The 21,053-nt window shown below is 40.5% G+C and overlaps 1 protein-coding gene across 26 annotated transcripts in view; it reads left to right on the plus strand.

Annotated features, from left to right (window-relative positions):
* The window catches only part of adgrl2a (adhesion G protein-coupled receptor L2a), a 105,892-nt gene that overhangs the window by 32,088 nt on the left and 52,751 nt on the right, over positions 1–21,053 (plus strand). For all 26 annotated transcript variants that reach the window (XR_007450178.1, XM_049587267.1, XM_049587268.1 and 23 more), the window contains exon 3: positions 14,261–14,474. Coding sequence is in view for 25 of the 26 variants with exons in the window: in XM_049587267.1 (XP_049443224.1) it covers positions 14,261–14,474 (214 nt within the window). In the remaining variant the exon portion in view is untranslated. The remainder of the gene's footprint in view (positions 1–14,260; positions 14,475–21,053) is intronic.

Consider the following 21,053-nt stretch of genomic DNA (forward strand, 5'->3'; position numbering starts at 1 on the left):
CTGAGAGAGAATGGATAACTCTCCATACCAGCAGGTGGCGATAGTTTGTATTCATCTTGAAACCAGAAGACCATCAGGACAGATTCAAGATGCTAGTTAGCCAGTTAGCAAATTAGCAACGCAATCCATTGTTGGAAGAACAAATGATATTAACAGTGAGCTAGCAAACATTAACACAAACAAGTACGAATGGATTCTGCTAAAGAGTTCAATAGCAAAAAAAAAAATCTTTCCTTATATGAAAAGTTTGTTTCAGTCTCACACATTAGTGAAGTTTTTGTTTGCTTTCCTCACATCTGTTTTTCTTAATGTGCACTGAGCTGAACTCTGCTGTCTGATACTGATTCTGTATGCTGAATCAGCTGACAAAAGCCAAGAATGGCCAACTAGTGCCAGTGGTGTGGGACACATCGCAAAAGCTAGGGCAACAGATGCTCGCCAATAGCCCGACATTGACAGACAGTCTACCGTCAGCTTGATGTGTCAGGGCTCTAAGCCCTGTCTTTAAAAAGCCCAGTAGGGTCTTCCGTATGTGCATATCTCTGCACCGCCATTGCAGCTGGGAAAATGACATTTAGGAATTGCAAAATCAGCAAGATATTAACAACATGTAGCAACATGTTGCAGGGTAGGCTATGCCATTTAAACACTCTGAGTAGTGTGCCTGGAGCTGATGACCACAGAAATAATTCAATCACAAGCTGTTGTTGTCAAAGTAGACAAAACATTTGAAACAGAGTATTCCGATCAGTCTGAAGCCTTGGGTTTTTGCACACAGAGATTACATTTTCATATGTTTACCTCAATACTTAAAAACATTGACTGCATTAAATAAGTACATTTGACACTGTAACATTATAGAAGAAGGAGGAGGAAAAGCATAACACGTCCCCTTTAAGGGTACATAAAGAGTTGACCATGATATTAAGGCTGCGTTTCAGTGGCAGAACTTGTTTGAACACGTCTGACACAGAGAATTTCTGTTCCCTCTGTACACCCTGAAACCACACCATTGTTTCTTCTCAAAGCTTGAAATGTTTGAAGTACTTGAGATTTCTCAAGGGCAACAAGGAAGGGCACCTTTAAAAGTCCTCTTTTTGTACCATGTGAAAGGAAAAGAGAAGAGACTTAAAGCCTTCATCTCAAAGTGAATAGAGTGAAATAGACAATCAAGGTGTTCTGAAATGTAATTACTGGAAGTAAAAGCCCAGGGCTTATTGTGAAACCGAAAAACTACGAGAACAGGATCCAGCACCTCCCAGTGCTGTGCCACCACCTATTTGCACTGGTTAGCCTTTTCTTGTAACCATGAAAGCGTATTTATAAAACGTTATGAAAATGGTCATACCTGGATTTTTTTTTACACTCTGAGAACTTTTCCTGCCCTGATGCCAACCTTAACTGTAATAGGGCAGGCTGATAATGGCCATGGAAAGCAGATTAGTATCTAACAGGTAAATCCAATCAGCTAAACATCCAGATCATAAGCCTATCCTTCTGCTCTTTATTTTCTCCACTAGGGGCCTCTTTCTCAGCAGTTTTGCTTTTTCATTTTATCTTAAAGAGAAAAAAATCAAAATACTATCTGTCAAGTGTCAATGTGTGGAACCGCGGGCAATAGGCCTGTTCTTTTGAAGTACTAATTTGTGCCAGAGTTGTGTCCGTGGAAAAGAATAGTACCCCACTGCGACGCCACACTCCTGTTCCCTGACCACTTAATTTGGTATTTAAGAGACTTTGAAAAGGCTGGCCTGTAGCTAATTTGTTAAAAGAAACAAATCAATTTTTAGGTAATTATTTTATGCAACACTCATTTCCCTGTTAAGCTAGGTTTTTACATCTTCCAATTTATTTCATATTGGAAACAGCACTAAAACAGTAAAGGCTCAAGGGGTGAGTTTTCCCTTTGTCTCATGTGTCTTTAGTAAACAACTTCTGTCGGTTTTGTCTTTCCACCTCCCGCTTGATGTCATCCTGGTTGTTTGTGGCAGACTGAGGAATCTGGCTTCCCGTGGAGCCAGGCAGGCGTGGGGCCTGTGTACGAAGGCCCACCATGCTGTCATGTCTCTTTCATCGCCAGCCAGGCTTGGCCAATAAGGAGATAAGGAGACAATGACTGGGAGAGCAAGCAGTGGCAAGGTGTAACCACGGCCCCTGGGTCTCCTCCCTGCCGAGCACTTCAAATCCTCATTAGGATTTTCAGCAAAGGAAGGAGGGATTTTTCTGGATTAGGGCTTTGTCACCGGTGGCTCCAGGTTGGTGTTTGTCATGCAAGAGCATGGCGGAGCTCTTGACATCTTGCCACCCTCCTCCTTCCCACCCAAAGACAGTCCCTCCCTTCACCTGGCTACTGAGGCAGTTAAAAGATGTTCCACTAACCCAGAATGTATGAAACTCATATTTATTAACTCACTGCCCTTGCCAAAGGTTTTTAACGCCATCCGAGTGGCCTATGTTAGGTGTCTGTGGGTTTGGGCTGCTGCATCAGCGTTCTTCTTAATGGTTATTTATGCAGAGATAACCTTGGGAAGCATCATTAGTTTGTTGTGTGCTGTCGCCGTCCATAACTCATGCTGGGATCTCGGCCGTGACACCGATGCAGCAGTTCAGACAGGAGACACGGTGCCTTGTTTCAACTCCAATCACTCTCCTCCATGTGTTAGTTATAGCAGGGACACTGTAAATGGTATTTTATGAGGCTATTTATCCCTTAACTTCTCTCTTATTTCAAGGTTCCTGAGCTGTATTTTTTTTCTTTCGCAAGGATGTGGCTATTTGTTTAATTAAGTCATGAGTCTCGCAGACTCCTCACACAAAAACAACAGGACTGTGTTGCTCGACATGGTGCTCAACCTCTAACATGGTCCTTAATTGGGTTTCAGACTTGTCTAGGAGAGTGCTTCAGCGTGACAGAGCCTCAGACTTAGTGTGAAACCTACCTTCTCCCATCATTCTCGGTGCTGATCTTTGTGGATAATGGGCATTCACACGGGTCTCACGAGGCCCTTGCTGGGTGGGATCTCAGGCACCCTAGATTAGTCATCTACCCACATGTCCCTATCTGTCTTGTATTTTACCGTCATGCTTTGTCTCACTTTGTTCTTGCTCAGGTAGAAACATGTGGGCCCCTAACAAGTATATCCCAAACAATCTACAAAATATGTTCTGATAACCCATCGAGTCTCCTCTCTGAATACTAAAATACGGGAACAAAAAAACAAATATGACTTATCAATCTCCAGTGCAGTGGTCTATAACCAAAGACCTATTATTCATGGAACATTTGTTGTGTTGTGCTTTTGTTGGTTGTCTGTGATCGGGCCATGGCAGATGTGACTAGCAGTATGTGGGCATCTTTGTATAAGCAGGCTTCAATTTGTCAGAGATATGCCTCCAGTTTTAAAGTTTTTGTTTGCTCCTGTGTTCTGTATTTGCTACTTGTTGTGGTAGAAAGAAAATGTGTCTAACTCGCTACAGGATCAGATTTTAAAGGTTTGGTATATGTAGCGCTAAAGGCCTGTGTATTGAGAGAATACTCGTGTGATAACAGAAATAGCACAGGCTCTTGGGTTCTGTAATTTTTTTATGTTGCTAGAGCCTGTGTAGTGGACATCAAGGACTGCAGACAGACCTCACGCAAGGACTGCTGATGAAGTGCTGTCTGGAAGGGGCAGATGAGGAGAATGTTTTTGATTATCCAGTGTAGATGGTATTTCAAACAGGAACCAGCATGTACACCTCGCCGCCAAACAAATGAGCCAGCTTAGCTGGTCAAAGGGCAAATGTAGCTTGGTTTCCTGTTTGCTACTGTAATGCCGTGGAATTTTAAGGTGATTAGACTGCAGCGTTCAGGTCACATGGAGTGCAGCGTTGCAATATTCACTTATAGGCCTCAGCTTTTCCTGTGAATTAGAGACTGTTAGGAGTGAACTGTTACTGTGCATGCCATGTCATACTGCGAATTACATGTTTTTATCAATGTGAGCAATTTAGTCCCTCTGCACCGTCTTGATGATGACTGATTTTAGCAACCACAGCAACCAAGGGATGAATGCATTGAAGTGGTCTTGTGAGAACTGCTATTTATGAAACCATTGACTCATGCCTGTGAGTTTTCCATCCCATATCAGCTGAAATACCTAATGTAAACAACAACAATCTGCAGGTGTTCAAGGGGTATGTAATCATGTTTTCATTGTGCGGATGCTGTTGAAAGGCATGTTCACTGAAGCACAGGAAAGTGTGGTTATGGCTTGGATGTCGTGCAATGAAAACTGATTGCAGAGCTAGTAATGACAGATTCTGTTAAGAGAACATAATATATCCAAAGGCTTAAGATTTCACAGATTTTACAGTTCACGCTCGAGAGTCAGATGCAAGATATCCCTGCTTGCCCTTAGTGGAATCCTCTTTGTCCTCTTGCTTTCAGTCCTGATTTAGAGCAGCTATAAATCCTGAAGAGGCTCCTGTAAACGAGGGGTGGTGAAACTACGCCCATAAATATAAAGGATTTAGAACCAGGGCCTTTTTGAAGGAACTCTGAGTGCCCATTTATGAAGCTTGTTAACTTACAGAGTTTCACTGGTACATTCACTATTTTCCCCTTTTTGTGCAAAATTCTTATAGCCTTTTCTTTGCAGTTAAGATTGTCCAAAACCTGCCTGACCAAAGCGCGGCTGCTACAATATGCTGTGTGACAATATATAAAGTTGGTCAAGCTCATTGCCACATTAACTCATTTAAAGTGAAGAAGTCATTAAGTGTCGGCTTATTTGCTGTCTAACGTCCGGTCGGGCCATTTGTGCTCTTGTAGATCACTGTGACTTGACTGCGTGTGACTTGACTTTTGACCTTCTGAGTCATAATGACCCCTGAATGCGTCTGTATGTCAAGGGCTTGGGCCCCTGCTCTTAACCCCCCCTTCAAGTAAATGATGGGCTGAGGAAAATAGTCATCAAAGACAGATTTCCTCAGTGGAGACACTACAAATCAATATGAGTCAACCCTTTTCAGTGTATAAGGGTGTCTGTTATGATACTGACTGAGCCCAGCTGGACCATTGCCTCTTGCTTAATAGTTGCTCGTGTACCCTAATTTCCATCACACACACACACTCCCCCACAAGTCCCCAAATTATTTTTAAATAGCCAACAAGCAATAATTAAGGCCGATAAGCATGAGAGACATCTGATAAATCCTTAAATGAGAACTTCAAAGTGCCCCTGCTGTGACATGTGAGGGCTGGAAACAGATGGAGGAGTGAAGCAGGCTTAGTCTGTGGACTTGATTCAAATGAGGTTAATCCAAATCTGAAAGTTTCTAATAAAAAATGTTGGGGGGAACCTTCCTTTGAATGTTATAACAATCAGTTCACTGAGGGGAAAAAATACATATGAGATGGAAGGTCATCAAGATAATATTCAGCGTCTGGATCATAATGAATAGCAGCCAATAAATCCTTGATGAATTGAAACAAGAGTAAAATTCAATTTTCACTTGGCCAGCTTTCTCTTCAAGTGTTATGAGGTGGAATCCTTGAACCGCGGGAAATCTAAAGATAATAGTTCTTTGATAAAGAAAAAAAAAAAAGGAACGGGATTCCTTCATCAAAATAAATACTATTGTTTCCTTTGTGTTGCATTTATCAAAGAAGACGTAGGTGTGCAGAATATGTGTATAGCCTTGAGTGAGTCCAGTGAGGAGACAAAAGCCGAGGAGGCCAGCGTATCTGGGTAAAATTGCATTGTGTCACAAAACAATCCACCTAACCTAGAAGCCAGCGAATCTGCAGTCTAGTCTGAATAAGAACTGCATAAAGAATTCAGTTGGAGCAGCAGTCGTGTCATCAGGCCATGACTACCCGGTTGGTCAGGGAATTTAAATGCCAGGTGGGGGTCAGTTGAAGCAGTAGCTGAATAATGTGGCACAAATGCATACACATGAGAGCCGAGTCCCGGGAAGAGGAACCACTGCTGTGGTCTGCTTGAGGAAGTGCACTTTGGGAATGCAAACCAAGCAGATGGACCCTTCTCATTTGTGTGTACAGCCACTGGTGACCCATTGGGAAATGCTTCCTTATTGAATCGAGAAGCATCAAATGCTTCATTGGAGCAGAGAAGGAAGTCTGGGCTACCCAATGTATCTGAGTCCATTTTTTTTAGTCATATGTAATGGAAACTGTGGATATTATGGAGAGCAAAGGAAGAACTACAAACACTTCACAAATCCAGTGTGAAAGGTCTTTGGCAAAAAAAGAAAAAGACTCACATCCATATCACTTTTAAACTTTGGATCATTTGATATCTTCTGAAATTTGTCTCTGATAAGTCTGAGTAATGAGGTCCAAAGAGCTCACTGCCGCTAAAAGGCACCGTGACTCTTAGCAGGGACTGCACTATATCAATTCTCCTCAGGAATGAGTCATAGGCACAGTCCACTACTAATCAAACAAAACACATTTAAAGAGCAGTCAGCTCACTTTCAATTTGCACAGTTTTAAATGTGAGGTTAAAGTCTGTATCATGTTTTAATTTATTGCAGGTTGGATGCTCACTTCCTGATTTCTTTTATTTCTTTTTTTTTTTTTTTAGAATTGAACCAAATGTACCTCAACGCTGTCCTAATAAAGCGGGCCTTCTGCCTGTGACCTCATCTTAAAAATCTTAAAATTTATTGTAATTTAAGACTCAAATCCACCAGTGACCATTTGTTAAGGACCATGGGACAAAATTTATTGTTTGATGGTCATCACGGCCATTTCATTACCACAAGATGTCCTTGCTTTTTTGTGTGACCTAAAAAGCATCGCCCCCCTCACTCTCACACACAAATACACACACACACACACACACACACACACGTACACACACACTGCCTGGCCCCAGGGCTATCCGATATTAGACAGTGAGATGACATTGTGTGCTTGTGCGAGTGCAGTCAGCCGACATGTGCAGATGATGTGAAGTCAATAATGCATTATGAAAAAAAAGGGATTTATGACCTTGATGAGCCCCATAGAGCTTAATTAGGCCTTAAGGTTGATTTACATACAAGTGTACATGGAATTTGATGAGGCTGTGTTTTCCTGCTGGTGCAGTGCTTTTTCATTTTGTCTGGCGGCAACACTTGATGCCTCGTATTTGTTCAAATTCTTCCGGATTAGAAAGAAAAAACATAAACCTTTCTTGGCTATACCAGACTTTGCTGGTGTCCATGTTTTTTTTTTTTTGTGAACACAGTAAAATCATCAAGCACTAAGCTACAGGATCATATTTCCTCCCGTGCAGTGATGGCATTTCCTGTACAGGCTTACCAGTGCTGGCTGAGGCTGAGTTAATGTTAAAAAAAAAAAAACATCAGTGACGGGGTAAATTTCTCCTTAAAGAAGCCCACTTTAACACCAAAAGGAGGGGAAAAAATTGGAGCCCTTTTTTCCATGGCGTCTATTCAGAGAGAAATGACAAGATCTTTTTCAGAGTCATGTACCTATATCAAAGATGCTCCTGATAGCCCCCCTGCTGTTGCTATGGAAGTAGCGGAGATGTAAATGAACTGGAGTGAATTGGATGGTGGAGAATACAAATGAGGTTGGAATGCTCGTTCCCCTGCTGCTCTTTGCCTCTTCTTCTTCTCCCAATATCTCTCTCTGTTCCTGTCTCCCTCTCTCTGTGCAAGTGGGTTTCAAAGACCTGACATTACCTTGTGTTCCACATATTTTGACACTACATAATGTGATGTGGGATCTTCTTCTTTTTCATACTGTATGCTTTTTTTTTAATGGCTTCAGATCAATTTTTTCTTTTTCACTTTTTTTTTTAAAGCCAAGACCACTATGGCTTTGTGCACATTCCTTTTTTTCAGTCTGGCACTGTGCGTCGTGCTAATGGATGGATGAAATAAGAACAGAAAAATCAATGGTTTTTTCCCCTACAGAATAGCTTTGGCTTCTCACTGATCATCTCTGATATAAATATGAGCTAAGATGTCGTGTCAGTGTAATCGGTGCCACATAAGTCATAGCTTCAACATCAGTTGTCAAAGAGTTTAATAATCTACAGATGTTACTGGCTGAATTACAGAGGAGAAAAAACCTCTACAGAAGTGACTGTCGTTTGCTGTTAGCCATGCCCAAGAAAATGACATCAGCTTTCAACACACATATGGGGAAAAAAATAGAAACACAGCCTTGAGTTAAAGTTAATGTTAAGAAATTCAAAAGAATAATATCTGTCAAACCAGTAGTGTAATTCTTTTTAGAATGGCCACACAAAATCAGCAGTCTACCTCATACCCTGCTGTTTGCAGGATATATGCAATATTTTCTTTCTTCTCCTCCTCTGTGTGGACCTGACTTCTTAAGAATACATGCTGTTGTAAAGGATATCTCTGGATTATAGAATCAGCACTGTGGGAAGAGTCTTGACTTAAAGGTTTCTTTTCCTTCACAGACTTCCTTTGCTTGTACCATAGAGAGAAGCGGGGAAAGGGGTGGGGTGGCAGAACTTGGAGGACTCAAGCTGCGTTTCCTGTGGCTCCAAGCTAATGCCATAGGCCACACTTTCCTTTCACCCCAAATCCCCCCAGCAAGCGACCTTGTCGACTCAGGAGTGCAGAATAATGGTGGGCCAAGCGGCGATGCTAGCTCATTTACAAGCAGCTGTTTAGCTCTCATCAGAACGAGCGAGGAGAATCAAAGGCCTGCGTTAACGGTTGGCGACAAGCGTCGGGAGCGTCCCCGTCACTTTCCTCAGTGGCTCTCGACAGAAAAATTATCTGGTTTCACATCAAAATAATCTGGAGACCTCTTTTGTGCTCCGGCCACAATGATGGCAGCGTGAGTGGCTGAATAGGCCTTTTGATCAGCTTCTGCTTTAGCCCTGGACTAACTCTGGAAGCATGTGTAACTCAAGTTACAAAGGGTCATTTTAATATGAAAACCATTTACTGGAGGCAAGATAGTCCCGATGAAAAGCAGTATAGTTCATCTGTCATTGCATTTTTGCTGCATAATCAGTGTTAGGTAATGATGGAATATTAAAAGTAACTGAGAAGGACTCAAGTTTGTTGCCCTCAATAAACGTACAGCTGTTTGCGAAGCTGCACTTTAGCTGTGTGTCCTCAGTGTTCTTTATGTCTGCAGCATGTACTGTATGTCCCTTTGGGTTTGATCATAGTAATGTCTCATTTCATGGGACTACATGGGAGAAGCTCCCTACATGGCTGATGAAGATCCTAATGACTCCTCGTTTGTGTGAAATAGGAAGACATTTTGTTCATTACCTCTGCTTCAGTGACACTCATATCCTACCAGATGGTCACTTTCCAATTGATTTGGCTCATCTGTGGGAAAAAAAAAATGAATTAAAACATTACAGCACCAAAGAGACAGCGCATAATGGCTCCACTTTACATACGGGATTCTCTCGCGGTTCTTCAGCTGCAGATTCTGTATGCGTCTAATGTAATGCGAAGGTTACACATGGTAGTAAATGCCAGCCTGGGAAGCTTTAAATAGAGGTTCCTCATTGGTGTAATAAAGTGTTATAACCCATGGAAATAGAGGTCCTGTGCACCAATCAATGCCAATTACTAGCATGTGATGACAGCATGTACAATAAGCACATGTCAAAAGGTTGAGCAATCATCTTCTAAAGAAACCAAACAGCTGTTTTGTAGTGGACAAAACAGAAATTGGCTCTAATTTGTTGGTTGTAAAATATGCACTATTTCCAAGGCTTACAATGTAATTTCAGTCTGTGGGTGGAAAGAAAGAATAGAGGTGCTTTGTGCTTTGTTACTGTGCAGCGCCACTGATCATTGCTTAGCTCAATGCTTACTACATAGCTGATGAAGAGGAATTGAAATGCTTTTCTAGTAGTGGTGGCGGCGGTGGTGGGTGTGATGGGTGACCAGAATGCCTGATTAGTGTCAGCATGGCCATGATAAGGATCTGACCAGTAATGTCTCTGCTGCTCCACGTTGCCATGGTCACAAGATCGAGCTTTCCACATAATATTTATTGACTATGCCATGATCCTTTGCTCCCTGGCGTTTAATTAGTGCAGCGAAATGTTAAACTCCTCCTTTTTAGGTGTGCGACTGATTGGCATCTCTATTTCCAGCCCTTGTGGTAGCTTTGGATGCACTATCACAGAGTGAACGTACATCAAAGCCGGTAAAATAACATCTCAGATTTCGAGGGGGTGTCTGAAGTGTGTGCTACCTGCGAGGAGGAAGGTGCTGAGTTTCCCTTTGGGTCTGAAACAGTGTGTGTGTGTATGTGTGTGACAGCCTAAAAATGAGCACAAGTAAAAATTCCTCTCGGTCGCAGTCATGTGGTTCTGTTTCTGCGCCCATTCGCCAGCAGTGTGCTTTATGTGTGGCACCATTTTGTTTGCTCAGCAGCCTTTTCCCATTTGTAGAATGAAACACAATATAGCAACAAGTGCTCTTGTGCTGCTCCAATAAACTGTTGAGTCTTTGTAGATGTGATTTTAGAGAGACCTAACAGGATGAGTGCAAAGGAAAAAGAAATTCCTTACATAGTCAGTATTTTAACATCAGGCACATATTGATATTCTTGACGTGGTTTACTGTTAGCATATGGAAAGTAAATAATTTTCATATCATGCATTCCCTGAATAATTATGCTAATGACTCTGTGAGCAAAATAATGATTACTTTTCTGGCTCATTTGAATAATGAATTTCTTTAGTTAAGTGAGACAATAAGCATTGGATTTTGTTTATGTTAGATTCACTGTGATCACTTTATTCTGTTGTAATTGCAATGCATCATTGTTCCAGAGCATGATCGATGGTGTTGTGTTGTCTTCATAATGTCTGTATGAAAACTGAGGAAGAAGATTTTTTTTTTTTTTACTACTACTAAATTAAGTTTTTTTAATATTAAGTTTTATATATTGAGTATTACATATTATTATTAGTATTATTTTAGTAGTAGTAGTAGTATCATCATTTTAAATTTAATTGTATTTAATTTTATTATTATTTTGCTAGATGACACCAGTGTGGAATTTTAAATTTCAAATGAAGATGTTTTCTGGGGAATCTGCAAAATGAAATGCTATAACTGTGCACAACATTAGAGAAAACACCCCCAACATCGCTGTCTTCATTTTAGGCACTGAAATAAGGACTAACATCAATTGTGTGCTGGACTATTGGATGTCCCTTTATAGATTTGTCTGTGTCACTCATCTCCCCATGTACCAAAAATACCACCCGACACCAGGGTGAAAAGTAGTTCAGCCTCGGGCCTAATCAATGGAGAGAGGCTTTTGGAGGTTGTTTACGATCGTGCTTTTGGTCCATGATGCACAAACCCAGCTGGCAAATAAAGTGCGCTTAGAGGACGGCAATTTCGTTTGATTTCCAGAGATTTGAACACGAAAATGTACTGTTATTACAGGGCCTGTCATCAGCATGGTGGAGCAGTTGCTAGTGCATTTCAGTAGGAGTCTTATGGTATTCTTGAGCACACATTTATCTCCTCGTTGCTCCGGTCTCTGTTTTCCTACTTAAGTAGAGAGACTGCATCAGTTCTAAATCATAAAACCAGAAGCTGAGATTGTAAAGGCTCTGCAGAGGGATTTAAGTGTTATAACAGTGTTCCTGGTACACGGAGCATCAGTGGGTTTGGCTGCGGATTTGCAGATCAAACTCTGAAGTCTTGCACATGGCCAAAGAACCGGTTCACTTCCAGCCACAAAATAGGCCAGTGCAAGGTAATGTATCCCACCCAGCCATACGTAACTGCTGCCCAATTGATCCATGTGAAGTGTATTTGACCTCTAAAGCAAGACAAGCGAGGATCAGTCGATTTGGTAGACAGAAATGCACTGTTTGTTTCGACTATTGAAGATACTCATGCCTGAATATATATTCGCTGCTGAGGTATGATGTGGGATTTTTTTCTGCTTGTGCGTGGTATCAATTACATACTCATTTAAATTCCACATCTTATGTATTTTTGAAAGGCTTTTAAATTTCTCAGTTGCATCACGATAGCTGTCCTTTTCTTTGAGAGGACAACTGCTAAGAGAAAAGCAGTGGATGTGTCTCCATTACAAAGCTGCCATTTTCATGCCATGTTCTAAGTATAGAAATTTAAATGTGGCATTGACTGATGTTTTACATATGTTCGTATGGTTACCACACATTGCATTGCTGACTTTTGATGGAGCTCTGCTGAAGTGCATTGACACGAACTCAAGATTGGCTGTCAAGTCCTGTTCCTAACATGCAGTGTTTTCCTTTTTTTCTCTTCTCCCCACTTGGGCTTTTTCTCTCAAGCCAACATCTCTGATAAATTGTTTATCACCTTAAGCGTTTCTTTTTGACTCCAGAGAGAAAAGGGGCTGCAAAAATGAAATATGGCTGAAACCTATCATATTTGAAAGCCTTTACTTTTTCATGCCTATTGGTCACATGAGAAAGTTTGCTGTCAGAAAGAGCAAGTAGAGGAAAAAAGATCATTCCCTGATGATCGTATGCTCCCAAACAAATAAAGTCTTATAGAGGTTAGATAGGAGAGCTGCCCTCCTCCAAACAGATATATCCTTTGTTTACCCTGAGCTCTTTAGTAGGACTTTCACCTGATTGCTGCGCAAATGGAGGATCAGGCAACACAAACTGACATTTATCTTCCTTTGTAAAATACCACAGTAGTATTTCCTGGCGAGGGGCACAATGCAGAATGCTAATCTCATGCCATTATAGCATAGCATTTAATCAGACAAAGATAATTATATTGGTAGTTAATTGATGAAGCATCCAATAGGGTAAAATGAACTCGGCCTTTCCAGGCCAATTTAGCAGAGCTGAAGTCGGTGGCTTTAAGTAAACTGTTGCCACACAAAGAACATCTCAAAGGATGACTCATGAAAAGAAAAAGGGCTTTGTAATTATAAACAACTGCACATATGGATCGGTCCGACTTGTCCAGGTGCCAAATAAATTAGTGCATGAGAAGTAGTAACGACACTTTTTTTTCTTCTTCTTCTTTTTCTTCTTCTTCTTCTTCTTCCTCCTGTGACTGTGAACCAAACCTCATTAGGGAAATAGAGGCTTTGGAAACACTAACAGCAAAGCCATCAACCAAGTCGCAGGTAACAACACCATTATTTAAAAGGCTCAAAGAGGTGACAAAGTCAGCATGGCATGCAATGAGGCTGTAGTTATTATTCAGAGCTGCCAGTGGTTTAGTCAGAGTCCACAGAGGGGCAGCTGGCAATCTTTTTAAGCCCTATGCCACTCTCCTCTAATACTTGACATATCACGGCTGTAGAAAGCTGCTCCGACCAAAAATATCCCATATTTGGACTGCTATAGTTTATGCATGTAGTTCACTTTTAGTTTAAGTATGGCTTTTGGCATTGTTCACATTTGCAGAGCAGAAAGCCACAATATTGATTTCTTTTCTATTTTTCCTACCCCCACACCCTCCCTGACAGACACACACACACACTCAGACACACACACACACATACACATGCAACTTTTCTTTTTTTTCCCAGCCTCTCAATAGCCCGCCCTTCGATTGTCAGCACTGCGAAGTGGATTAAATTACATCTATGTTGTACAGATTCTTGTTGTACTTTTTAATTTTGGATAGAAAAATGAGCTTTTCAAGTAAACCACAAGTCTCTAGTGATAGGCTATTTGATGGCAGCAGGTTTCCATACTGAAATCAAACACATGAAAGCATTGTGACAAAGAAAAGACGTTGGTGGCAAACAAAAAAGCTTTACAAAATGAATTCCTATGTAGTTTTAACATCACATCGGCTGTTATTAGTGTTGTGTCAGTGTTCCTACTGTACACAGACGGTTGTAAGGGGTTACAATGCTCCAGACATTTTAGCCGACAAACTAGACTTTAATGACAATTATCGATTTTCTCCAGGACCAGTTAGGCACGGGGATGACATACTAACACCATTAGCCCACTGGTGCGGTTGAGATCTGAAATGTTCACTCAATATACTGATGTATGTGTGTCAGGCTAGAAGTCCAATGCAAGGTTCACCATCCACATATCAGCGTGATTCATCTCGCTAAACAGTTACAGCCTTGTGAATAAAAAGGAACGCACAGAGATGCTGCTCTTGTGTGTACCCAGCACATTCAGCTCTGATATCCTGCCGCCTTTCATGCCGTCTTCCTCTGTGTCAGCCCAACTACACATCTCCCTTCGATTTTCACTGATAGAGCTCTTTCTCTCTCTCTTCTCTCCCTCAGGGTTTAGTCGAGCTGCCCTGCCATTTGGCTTAGTACGGAGAGAGCTGTCTTGTGAGGGTTACCCCATCGATCTGCGGTGTCCAGGAAGTGATGTCATAATGATCGAAAGTGCCAACTATGGCCGAACAGATGACAAGATCTGCGACGCCGACCCTTTCCAGATGGAGAATATCAACTGCTATCTTCCAGATGCCTACAAGATCATGTCACAAAGGTAAATCTGCAGACATCTACCACATAAAAAAATGTATCACAAAATGAGGTGTCTGCCAAAGTTACAGGACTCTTAGAAAATAATTGACAGGGCTCAACTGTAATGGTTTCCTAGCTGCCCTGAGCAGCCGGATACGGACTGCTGTCAACCATTTCATTTTGTGTGGTTGCCCCTGTTGGCATCCATTTTTCCTGTGCTCAAAAAAATCCTCTGCATCCCTTACCTTTTGAGTAAAATCTTCCGACAAGGAGAATAACACAGCTGCCGCCAGATTGATTTACTCCATCGAATATAGCAAAACTGAGCGTAGAAAAAAAAAAGAAACGAAAAAGGCAACAGTAGCCTGTCAGCATCAATAACCTACAAGACATTAATGTCAGCACCTACTGAGACAGCTGAACATGAACGGAGGAGAATTAGAAACTTCACCAGAACTTGGGAGGTGAAGCAGGGCTCATAAATTGGAGAGAGCAGAATAAAATAAAATCAGTGTCACAGGGCGAAGCAGTAAACTCACAACGGACACCATATTCCTGTTTCAAAAATATGAACATAACAAATTAACCTTTCGACAACAGCCGCAAAAACAAAGAGCTATTTTCAGTCCCTCCTGATTTGACATGACTGACAAACTGCAGATCTGATCCGGCTTGCAGGAGGTAATTATTTTGTCTATTGTAATTTACTCTGTTGAATACATTACCTTGCAAATGTGCATTCTAGATTAAGTATGCTAACATTAGTCTATCACTGTTAGCTTTGGTTTGCCTTGTTAGTCGGGCTGAGCCTCCTGCTCTCGGCTAAATCCATTTGATGTGTATCTGTGTGTGTGTGTGTGTGTGTGTGTGTGTGTGTGTCTGTAACACAAAGAGCAAGACGGGGAGAAATAATACGTTTGCTTTATATAAAATATGTCTAACCATTTTTTTGGTAATAAATAAATATTTTGTCAATGCAATCAGAAAGTATTATAATACAGCAACTCAACTTTGGCCACCAAAAACTAATGGCTGTTTGCCAGCTATGCAAACAGACCCTCTGACTCTTGATACAAAAGAGAATTCACTTATTGTGGTGATGTTGAAAGGATAGTTGGCAATCTGCTATAGCTTTTATAGATTAGTAGAGAAAACACAGAGGAATAGGACATTGCCCTTATTAATGCAGAACTTTTTTAAAAAAAAGCATATTTTTTAATAAACTAAAATAAATATTTAGAGTCCAGACGCAGGATCATTATTTTCCTACATCTGGCACTTTAGTGCAAAATGTGCCTTTTTTGGAGAATTTAAAAGTACATTTACTCAAATACTGTCGATAAGAACAGTTCTAGGTACTTCTACTCCACTACAATTCAGTAAGAAATAATAAACTTTTTACTATTATTAGTTTAAATATTTAGATTTAACTTATAAACATGTGATAAGTCATAGAAGAAACTACCAACCATAAAATAGTGTATGAAATAGATACAGCAGCTCAGTACTGCTTACATAATAATTTGTAAATAATAATATGATTGTATAATCAGGGTACCAACAGAAATGGGAAAACCTGGAGAAGTTAGAGTTACATTTTCCAGGCCTGGAAAAGTCAAGGAATTAGTAGAAATCATTAAAAAAGTTTTGTAAAAGTTGTAGAATTTTGTTAAGTATGAATTAATTGTGACAGTAATCTTCCATGGATAACCTTCCACATAATGTGACAAATCTCAAATTTATCTTCTGTAGCTGTTGATGTAATATAGCTTTAATATTTTGTGGATAACCCTCCACATAATGTGACATATCTCAAATTTATCTTCTGTAGCTGCTGACGTAACGTAGCTTTAATATGTGTCGATGTGTGACAGCATTTTGTTCATATGTTTCTTCATTTCCTCCCCACGTTCCAGCTCTCCTTGCATGTATGCCATAGCTGAAATTGTGTTTGAATAGAGTTTGAATCTGATATGTTTGAAAAACGCCAGGCAAGCAGGGCGAGAGAAAAAAATTATTATCAGACCTTGAAAAGTCATGGAAAAGGTTTGTGTAGAAACAGAATCAGCACACTGACTACTTTTAAATTTAGGGCTTTAAGTAGATTATGCTAATAAAACTTAAGTAAGATGTTGATTGCAGGACTCATATGTATAATTTAGTATTTTAATAGTGTTGTATTGCCACTTTTATTGAAGTAAATGATCTGAATACTTTTCCCACCGCTGCCATTTTCTTTAAGCTGCTCTTCAGTGTTGGCCCTTTGGTAAATCCTGTTGGTCAGATTAAGGGCAGGCTCTTGGCAGGCCCGATTTACAGATTGATCACTGACCAGAGAGACGTCCCACATTTTAAAGCCACTGTCTCTGTAGCTATCACTCATGTGCAAAGAAGGATGATTTATTGTGGAAAACAAACCCGCGGAGGTGCAAGGACTTGCGCGCACACACACGTAACTCAGCGGGGCTCCGCTGGTAACACCATATAGATGAGACCTTATACATGAGACCAGTTGTCACATAGGGATGCCATCTGAGCCAAAGTGCGCGGGATGGAATGACATATGAGTGCCACAGAGAGAGAAATTGGACGGTATGAGGCCGTCAGCAACTCTGGCAAGCCGCCTTGGGAAATAAAAAAATAATGAAATAAAACAGTAGAGCCCTTGTATTCAGGGGGTTTATTGTCAAGCCCTATTTGATGAAGCCAGATAGCTGACTCACATTGTCTGTCTTGAAAGGCTGCAGCCTGCCTGCTACCCGCTTGTGGCCCTGTGTGTTACGCTGCCCTCAGCCTCGCTCATGCAAAAACAGTCCACTGAAGCACAAATTCTGACCCAGCAGGAGCCACCTGACAACAAACCCCAAACAGTCTCGTAGAGACACACTCTCCACCCAGCGATTACGGAGGTTCATTCCTCATATGCATATCCTGAGAGTGCCGGGGGCTGCGGTTCAGATGTTATTTTAAATGTGTTTTTAGCATTTCAATGTCACTGCTGAGCCATTGTACTCAGAGCAAAGAGGGAAATATGTGTGTTCTAAGAAAGAGTCCTGTGATATGAAAGGTCTCTGTGAGGCACATGGGTTCAAAAATCACACAAAAACAGCCTTGCAAGATCTGATACCGCAGGAAGAAATCCAAAAGAGATCAAATGATGTATAAAAAGTGACTGGCGTATATTTACATAAAGTGGCGTACATGTATAATTTCTTTGTCAGTGTGAAAGTTCTTGTGAGATATATCAGAGTGGAAAGTGTGAGAGCGGATTAATGGTATTATCTATGTGAAAATTAGACACTGATTTTCAGATCAGCTCCTATGTAGGTCTGTATCATAAAAGCAGTGTTTGCGTAATCAGTGCAGAAACTTAAAACAGTCCGCTGTCGTGAAAATAGATTCAAGGACAGCTTGACAAATGCCCAAGAGTGCATATGGGACTAATTAGTGATTTTTTATCTCTTGTCCGTTTATTTACAGAAATAGACTAAAATAGGAAGCAAATGTAATGTCTCTGCTGCCAAAAATAATTATCCTCAAACAAGAAATGTGGTGAATTTTCTTTTTTTTTTTGCCTATTTGGAATGCAGTGTTTGTTTCAAGGTCTGAGCCCTTCACTTCTCCACAAGTCAAAGCTCTGGTGTGTGCTCTGGCTCCTGCTGAGGCCAACCCAGCTGAAATCTTTCCATATGTGGGGCAACCCACTGTACACACTGTGCGTGGAGAGAAAATAGTATTTCCTACTGTACAGTCTCCATCAAGGAAAGGGACTGAAGAGCCAAAATTATTTGTTGCCATAATTACCCTGGCCGGCTAATTTAAGTGTGTGGGGGAAAAATCACATTAGCACTTGTGTGGAAAACTGTGTTCACTTTTAAACATCCGAAATGAATGTGGTCCTGAAGTGTGGAGAATTGGATTGAGGCTTCGCTGAGTTTGATAGATCCTGTTGGCACTCCAAGTTGTTTTTATATCTGGCTGGCATATTATATTCATGAGCACAATGATTTTATGAAAATAGCCTTAGGACGGTTGTGGCTCAATTAGAACATTCAGCTGCAAGCAATTAGTCGACTCAAGTGGGTGATAATCTGTACAGGAATTTTTCACGTGGACACCTCCCCAGCAGATGTGAAACTGCACGGCAGTACAGTTTGAAATAATTAATTCATTGATAATAATATTCGGCGAGGTTTTATGCTCTTCTTTTCAGGATTTTAGTTCTTAATAATTACATTTCCTCATCTGCACTGATGATAATGATAATGATTGCAACCACAACACATTCTTACCACACAGATAACATCCTCCAGATTAGAACTGTAATTTAAATGTATTTGAATATTATTTTGCAGCACGTCTAGGCGTACATGCACTAACCATCTGGTGCTCGTTATTGATTTAAATCTGACCAGCGGTCCTTATCACAGTAGCTTGAGGAGTAGTAAAGATGACAATGACACATCTTGACTAATCATTTTCACAAAAAGAACATATTAAGATACTCAGTATGAATAAGTGGCTTACATCTATTGATTTTCTCTTGACTAATGAGCTTCATTGGAAGTATTCGATAACAAGGTCATTGATTGCTGTAACATAACATGGCTGGGTCCTGCTGTGCCTGTGGATCATGGCTTTTCTGAGGAGCCTGTCATTGACAAGAACGATCAAAGCAGATGGCTCTCAAACAGACGACGTGAAATTCATTAGCGGGATTAGAGGACAGCTAGTTAGTTAATAATTGCCATTAAAATGATCATTGCCATTCACCGTTGGGTATTTGAAAATCTTTAATTCGTCATGACGTCATCAGCCCGAATGTGACAGATTTTTACAAACGTTATTAAGTTAATGGGGTTGTTAACAGCTGACTTGTAATGTCGAAATGACCCAGTAATATTAGCATGCAATTGCCAATAAACGCGAGGCGGTTCTGGAGACTAAATGATGCTGCTTACACTATTTATATCAGTGACAGGACTGCTTGCGAGGCTCTCCGAGGAGCTCCATTGCTGCCGCCTGACAGCACACTGCCTTGTTCTTCCTCTCTGTACATACAGTGTTAGTGTTTATTTAAAGCGCAGCAGATTAAGATTTCATAAAGATCCAGATTCAGCTTGGGGTGTACACAAGTTCATGAGCCATGAAACTGCACTTCACTCAAGACTGTATTGGTGATGATGTGCTAAATTTAAAAGTGTATGAACCGTCATCAGTGATCCTCATTAGCCAGACAACTTCTTATATAAACAAATAACACTTATGGAGTGAAAGCATATAAATAAAGAGGGGGGTTTTTGCATATTAAAATGTGAGGACATGGATTTCGGCAGGCTTACCAACAAATATGTTATGTTATTCTGACAATATGGGTCAGTCAGTGTGACAGTATATGCTAAACCATATTTGCCATGGCATTTTCACTGTGGTAGCTGTCACCTAAACATTTCTGGAAGTATTAGACTGTAATGTGCACAGTCAAAGAGCAGGACTGCTTTATGGTTATATATAATATATAATGCCCAAAACAGACGCACCTGTCTGCTTATTTTATCCCCAACTCATCTGGGTTTCCAGACAATTTCCTAGATCATGATACATATAAATGTCACAGTATAGAATTACATGTACAAGGGTTGTCACAAATATCAATCTATCAATACATATCAATTCTGAATATTTGAAACCGTTTCAATAGTTATTTTCTGCACTATCAGTGCTGTCGATACCACTTCCTCGCCTTCTTCTCTCCAACAGCGAGTTGACACACACACACCGCTGCAGTGTCCCCATGGTCCCGCCTCCTCTCACTCACTCACAGTGCTGTCTTCTCGTCAACATGTCATTCGCTCTGGTTGCATTTTGCCTTTTGCAGCACAGTTTTGTTTTTTACTTGCACTTAACTGACGTTTAAATGTGTGACAATCTTAGACGTTATGAACACTTGCACTACTGCAGTCACTCTGCTGTTCTCTGCTACTAACCAAGAGTAGAAAAGTCGGCGTTGTTATGTTATAGCCTTGTTATATTTTTCCTGTAATAGAAATTTTAAATAGTATGACCCCAATGTCATTTTTTCCCCATGGCATCAAAAATTGTGTCATATATTTATATTTTCGAGGTATTGTATCAAAGTTAGAAATTCCAATATTGTGGCAACACTTACTGTCCATATGCATCACCCCTATTTGACAATATTAGTCGTAATAATAATGTGTGTGAGATACATTTTTTTTTCTACCAATGTTTGAAAAGATACCCTTTAAAATTATCTGTCATGGTACACACAGTTTAATTTTCAGTTGAATCAAATACCTAAAATCATTACTAAATGTCATCAACAGCATTGCATTCTGCTTGTGTTTAAAAAAGTTCACATACAGTGCCTGCGACAAGCACATACACTCAGTTTTCATGTTTTATTGTTTCAGAAGAGATTCAAATTGGCTGCTTTGTGTTTATTTTTCTTATCAAGGAAAAAAGTCTCTTTCATGTCAAGGTGAAAACAGATCTTGACAAGTGTATCCAAACTAATTAGAAATTATGAAATAGAAAATAAGTTTTAAAAAGTATTAATAGGGGCGTCGGTGGCTTAGTG

The sequence above is a fragment of the Epinephelus fuscoguttatus genome, linkage group LG10, assembly GCF_011397635.1.
Source record: "Epinephelus fuscoguttatus linkage group LG10, E.fuscoguttatus.final_Chr_v1".
NCBI classification, from domain to species: domain Eukaryota; kingdom Metazoa; phylum Chordata; class Actinopteri; order Perciformes; family Serranidae; genus Epinephelus; species Epinephelus fuscoguttatus.